Source organism: Cryptomeria japonica, chromosome 4, assembly GCF_030272615.1.
Source record: "Cryptomeria japonica chromosome 4, Sugi_1.0, whole genome shotgun sequence".
NCBI classification, from domain to species: domain Eukaryota; kingdom Viridiplantae; phylum Streptophyta; class Pinopsida; order Cupressales; family Cupressaceae; genus Cryptomeria; species Cryptomeria japonica.
The window spans coordinates 178,850,575-178,856,881 of NC_081408.1; the positions used below are offsets into that span (position 1 = coordinate 178,850,575).

General features: G+C 30.2%; 1 protein-coding gene across 1 annotated transcript; it reads left to right on the top strand.

Annotated features, from left to right (window-relative positions):
* Positions 1-249: 249 nt before the first annotated feature.
* On the top strand, positions 250-2,426 carry LOC131032066 (uncharacterized). The gene is made up of 4 exons (XM_057962990.2): positions 250-953; positions 1,097-1,210; positions 1,355-1,615; positions 1,737-2,426. Exons 1-4 carry the CDS (start codon positions 696-698, stop codon positions 2,298-2,300), a joined length of 1,197 nt encoding a protein of 398 aa, XP_057818973.2. The 5' UTR covers positions 250-695; the 3' UTR covers positions 2,301-2,426.
* Positions 2,427-6,307: the final 3,881 nt, after the last annotated feature.

The following is a 6,307-nucleotide window of genomic DNA, read 5'->3' on the forward strand; positions in this document are numbered from 1 at the left end:
CTAGGACAAATTCAATGAAATGGCTTACTATGTTCTCGGAAGCTAAAATAAAGATGAAGGAATAATTGTAAAATCAAACGACGAAGCAAAGAATACATTAGTTAAAGTAAAAGTAAGTAGAATAACTTAGGCCTTCAGAAGTCTGGGAATTCTTCTAACATGTTCTATCTGCATTCTTATAAATTTAGATTTTTCTCTATTTTTTTTAATTTCAATGTTTCTGATTATTTAAGCAAAAAAAAAAGGCCTCACAAAACCAGACTCTTAACATTCATTGTTGTTTAGTGGAATTTTTGGGTTTAAATTGAATACAAAGTTTCAGTTTCCCAGCTATTGTTAAAAAGATTGCAACTAGTCGAGTTTCTGGGTTTAAACATATTAAGTGTAAAGCTTCAGTTTGTCAGAATATGGGATCTTCTATCGTTGATGATGTTATCATAGAATAGATAAATAAGGAGCCTGCACCAGACCTCCCAACACAAGAAGATGCACCCTACTATGATAATGTGAACTGGAGGAGAACTACTATGATAGAGAGTCATCAAATTAATAGGAATTTTACTATTCAATCTTATCACAAATGGGTAACCATTTGTTTTATTTTTATTGTTCTAGTGTTGTTTAAGAAAATTGTTATTCAAATATCATGTTATTTAGTTTTTAATTTCTTTTATTGACATTCTTGGTGCTAGAGTATGGTGTTCAATGAAGATTCAACTTCGAGAGAAGATCCAGCTATTGTTGCATTCAATCAATTGAGTGTAACATTCCTTCCAATAGAACAAGCTCCTCTTGCATATGTTCAATCAGCTCCATTAGACCTCTCAATAGAAATAGATGCACCATTTACAAATACATGTAAGAATGTAAAGTTGAGGACAAGTGTGATAGATGGAAACTTCAACAATCAAATAGCTAATAGCAATTTTACAACTCATTCCTATCAAAAACTGGTAAATAATTATACTATTTTTTATTTTTCAAAATTTACCTTTGACTATTGAAATTAATGTAGTACATGAAGAGCTATTCTGCAAATACTGTCTCTCTTTATTGCGATTTTCCACATCTAACATTTTGGATGTTTATTTGCAAGAGTATGATGTCCAACCAAGATTCTACTCCAAGAAAAGATCCAACTACCTTTGTGTTTGATCAATCAAGAGTCACACCCCTCCCAATAGAACAAGCTCATCATCTGTACATAAAGGTGGTAAATAGCTGTCCCATTTTAATTTTGCAAATTTTATTTTTGAGCATTTATTTACCATGGTTTAAGAAGAGTCACTATGTAAATATCATGTCTTCTCATTTTTATTTTACACATTTGACATTTTGGATGTTTGTTTGCTAGAGTGTGGTGTCTAGCAAAGCTTCTTCTATGACAGAAGATCAATCTATTATGATTGATCAATTTAGAATAGCACCCATCCCAATAGAACAAGCTCCTTTTGCACTTGTTCAATCAACTACGTCAAATATCGCAATAGAAGAAGATGCACCTTTCATAAATACATCTGAGAATGTAAAGTGGAGGAAAAAATATACGAAAGAAAATAGCCTCAACAATCAAATAATCAGTAACAATTTGACACCTCATCCATGCCAAAATATGGTATTTGATTATCCTACTTTAACTAATCAAAATTTATCTTTGATATTAAACTTAATATAATTCAAATAAGAACCGCTATCTCTTTCTTTACTATTTAACCTTTTGAATGCTTATTTGTCAGAGTATGGTGCCTAAAAGAGATTCTACTCCTAGAGAAGATCCAGCTATTGTTGTGTTCGATCAACCAGAAGCAGCACCCATCCCAAGAGAAAAACCTCCTATTGTGCTCGCTCAATCAACTACAATAGAAGATGTGCTTAATCTGTTGATAGACACACACACCCAAAACTCTCCATCTGTTATACAAGTTGCACTCGCCTTGTTTGTGGCAAGCTTGACTCTCATGTTGGCAATGTTGGACAAGCGAGATAACTCCATTTCCTTCAACATATTTTTTATCACAAGCATGTTGGCTTTAGTTACTTCTTTGGCTGTCGCTATGATTCTCGCCTTTGACCCACCTAGGAAAGTCGCTTGGTTGATGAAAATCATTACATGGGTGGCAGCAGCATGCTTCCTTTTGGCTTTCCTAGCTATTGGGTTTTTTGTGAGAATCCCTGCCGTCAAATGGATTGTGGCAAGTTTTGCTGGTGTAGGTGCCATGGTAATGGCATTGCTATTATACAGGGCTTTCATTTTCCCTCCTCAAATGTCTCAACTACACCAAGGCTTCAATGTTGTCTAGTATCATGGAAAAGGCAGAGCTAGTTGTTTGAAATGTAATTGTGTGTCGAGTTGAGGGAGAGCTAGAATTTGCAATAGAATTCAACAATCAATATATCAAGTATTTGCATTATTCAAATTGATTTCATCTTTGCTTTATTTTGCTTTGGCTATCTAGTTACAAAGATAGAAATCGGTATGCTTAATGTACTCTTGCAGAAAATAAACAAATTGGTCAGTTTCCTGTCGTAAGCCGCTAAGGTGTCAACAGGCATATTGCCAAATTAGTTACTATAATAATTAATAGACGATGTTAAATTCAATAGTTAATGTTGATTTTGAAAATTAAGTATAGATTAGGAGAATTGTGTTTGAGGAAAATGGTTATATTGAATAACATTGATAAAGTGTTTGGATATGTAGTTTTTGTTAAATTTTGTATGAAGTATTCTTCAGGTGAATTTATGGTATCGAATTGTTTTTGTGGATGTAGATCTATCTTGACATTTGTGGAGTTGATTTTCTAAATATTTCACTTTTAGTCTATAATTTTCTTTCTCCTTGTTTCCTTCTAGATATTATGAATTGATGGTACCTTAAGGAACTTGCAAGATCATGAGGGTCAATTCTCTTAGATTAACTTTTTGGAATTGTTAACTTTTGTACTTCAGCAAATATTGTTAAACAATAACAAATTTTGACAATTTTTAGGATGTGAATTCTAGTGAAGAAAGATTCTTTTTAGTGGTCCAATTGAAATGATCTTATAATAAATGCTCCCTGAATTTGAATGATTGTTTATTGAATGCTTGGATCACATGATAAATAAATGTATTTGAATATTTTTAAATGCCACAATTTATAACAATAAATTATGTTAAATATGGACAAGATCACACCATGCTGATAATTGAATGGATAGGATTCAACATATGTTTAATGTGAAGTTTTAAATTTGAGGGGTTAATTTTGCATGAGTAGGATCAATACCATATTGTATGATTAGTCCACGATAAGTAAACATTAATGTTTTAATGCAGGGAATATATGGACATAGTTTGCAATAGTGTGTATGATAAATGTTAAAATATATGAGAATATTTATGGATATGGTCATTGACCTCTAAAATACTTGTCACTTGAGATTATGGATGGTTGACATTATATTCTATGACTAAAAATAAATTATTGATATAGCTAAATTACATGTGAATATATGTTGAGTCATGTATAAAAACATACAATGAAATTGTGAGTTGTGTGGAGTGTTGTGCAATGATGTGTGATAAAATAATATCCTATATAGAAGGCATGCTCTATAAAGGGGTTGATGGTAGTGATGAAGGCTATCAAGGTGCAAAAAATGTGATGTTATGCTTGTAGAAATATACACCAATATTTTCTCTTTTGTTAGGAAGTAATGACCCTTCTCCCATTTTCTTCTAATTATTAATAATGAATATGGTTGTTGATGAAAGAAATAAAAAAGGTACATGGAAAAAATTCGTATACCATTTTAATAGGGAGAATATTGTACAAATTCTTTAATATTTAGAACTAAAAATATTAGAAACACATATGAACATAAAATTAGCAATATATTATTTAACACAAGATGTATGTGTAGAAATCCCTTTTAAGAGACAAACCACATGATCCAAAATAGATCAATATATTATTTAATAAATAAAATAATTTATAAAATAGCTAGCACAAGCCTTTATAGGAGTATCACCATCATATAAATATGGAATAATTTTTGTAGCACAAAAATACCTACAAACCAACCATAAAAACTACAATTACAATAACCAAATAAATAAGAAAGAAATTAAAATAAAAAATGTGCATGGTTTAGAAAAACCATTATCGATATCATAGGGGGCATGGCACCAAAAGAAAGACACAAAATTCCAACACTCTCCTTGGTAAAAGATTCTCTTGGCTATTTGTAATAGTCTTTCCATATCATACATTGTCATGAACAATCATATTTGACCACCTAAACTTGGATGCCCCATTTTTTTCCCATTTAAGCTACTCGGAGTGCTACATGACAAATACACCAACCTATGTAATGCTAGTTAATATTCCTTCTTACATGTTCACACTTCCTTTATGATGACCTTACACACACCACAAGATGTTGGAACATAACCAAATCATGTCATCAAAAAGTCGGATACTTACCTTCTCATGTCATGTCGACATACCACCAAAGAGGAGATCTAGTAATCTTCCAAATCATGTGTCAACTCTCCCACAAGAAGATAAAATTATTAAAAGATGAACTATCAAATGTATAAATGTATAAAAAAATAATTGGAATGAAAGGTTAATATACCTTTTCCCAACATTCTCCAATTTGTTGGTACATGAGAATCTCAATATAGCTTACCACATTTCACTGGATTTAGCTCATGGTAGAGAGTCAACATTTTACAATGGCAAATATACACCATATCTTGATCTGAAGAATTTTTAACCAGATTATAGCAAATTATCACTGTTAAAAGATCGTACTTCAACACAGTGAGCATACATACATATAAATATCTTTACCATTTCTAATCATTAAAGATATTTAACAAATCAAAAATAAAAATGTAAAGCTACTAGTGATGAAATCCACTAGTCCTCTCGTGTCTGTGCTTTTAGCTGTTCTCAGTTAACTCTTCGCTATAAAATGGGACAAAGATTATACATGTCAAATATAGAATGCGGTCTATTCAAGAAGTTGCAAATCTGATTCACTCATATCAAATATTGGTAAACAATAATTTTATTTTTATTGATCAAAATATATTGTTAATATTAAATTGGGTATTGGTTTTAAAACTATTTTCTATACAAATAGCATCTCTTCAATTGTTTTTCCCTATTTAACATTCTGAGTGTTTATTTGGCAGAGTGTAGTCTGAGATAGAGATTGTTCTCCAAGAGAAGATCCAGCTATTGCTTTGTTCAATCAATCAGAAATAGCACAAGTTGAAGTTATTAGATTGATGTTGGTATTAGATAAACCTCGTGATCATACCATTCGTGTAATGTTATAGAATTTTGTTAGTTCTCATCTAAAAAATTTAATCAATACCATTTAATCACTCACACACACATTCACACAATAATGTGATTTTTATAGATATAATATATTTTAATAGTTAAGAATAAATATATAATTTTTGAAAATTAAATGAGATCTCATATATACAATTTTATATTGTATACTTTTTTCACCCTTTTGAATTAATGTTGTTAAAGTGGCAATGTGATAGGTTGTATGATCACTGTATAGTATTTGAGTTATCTAAATTTTAAACTGATTGATTATGAAACATCTTGCAATTTTATCTTAATAGAAACTAACACATAATTATCTAATGAGAAACCTTTTAGTTGTTTTCTTAGATTAGATTTCGATTTTGCATTTTCCTTTAGCACTTGTTTCCTTTTATCTTATTAAAAATAGTCATAAAGAGAAAATTAAAAGTCAGATATGAAATTGGCTTTAATTTCTAATGTTATTCTGCAAGCATAAGTTTCGTACTAACAGATGCAAACTTGGATATCAACAATGAGAATAGAATCAAGAGAGACATGACACTAAAATATACCATAGAGAAAAAACATGATTGTAAAAAGGAAACCTAGACAAATGCTAAATGTGAAAATCAAAACATCAATTTAGGTGAAAAAATATATAAGTGAGATTAGAAAATATTTTGAATCTAATTGTGTAATTTATTGATGATATTATTAATATCTTCAAGTTATAATTAATGGTGTATCTTTGTCATAATTAATTTCTATCACTTGAAAATTGCTAGAATTTCTTTTTTTCATTAATCAATTTGGCAAAAGGGGGTCATACCCATAAAAATGTAAATAAAAAACATGATTTGGACTATTCCAAAATAGAGGGCCATAAAAATATAATACAACAAACCCTTAAACATGGGTACATTATATTATCCTTAAGGATTCTAAATTTTAGGATCACAAATATAATCTAATTCAATTTGGAGATAT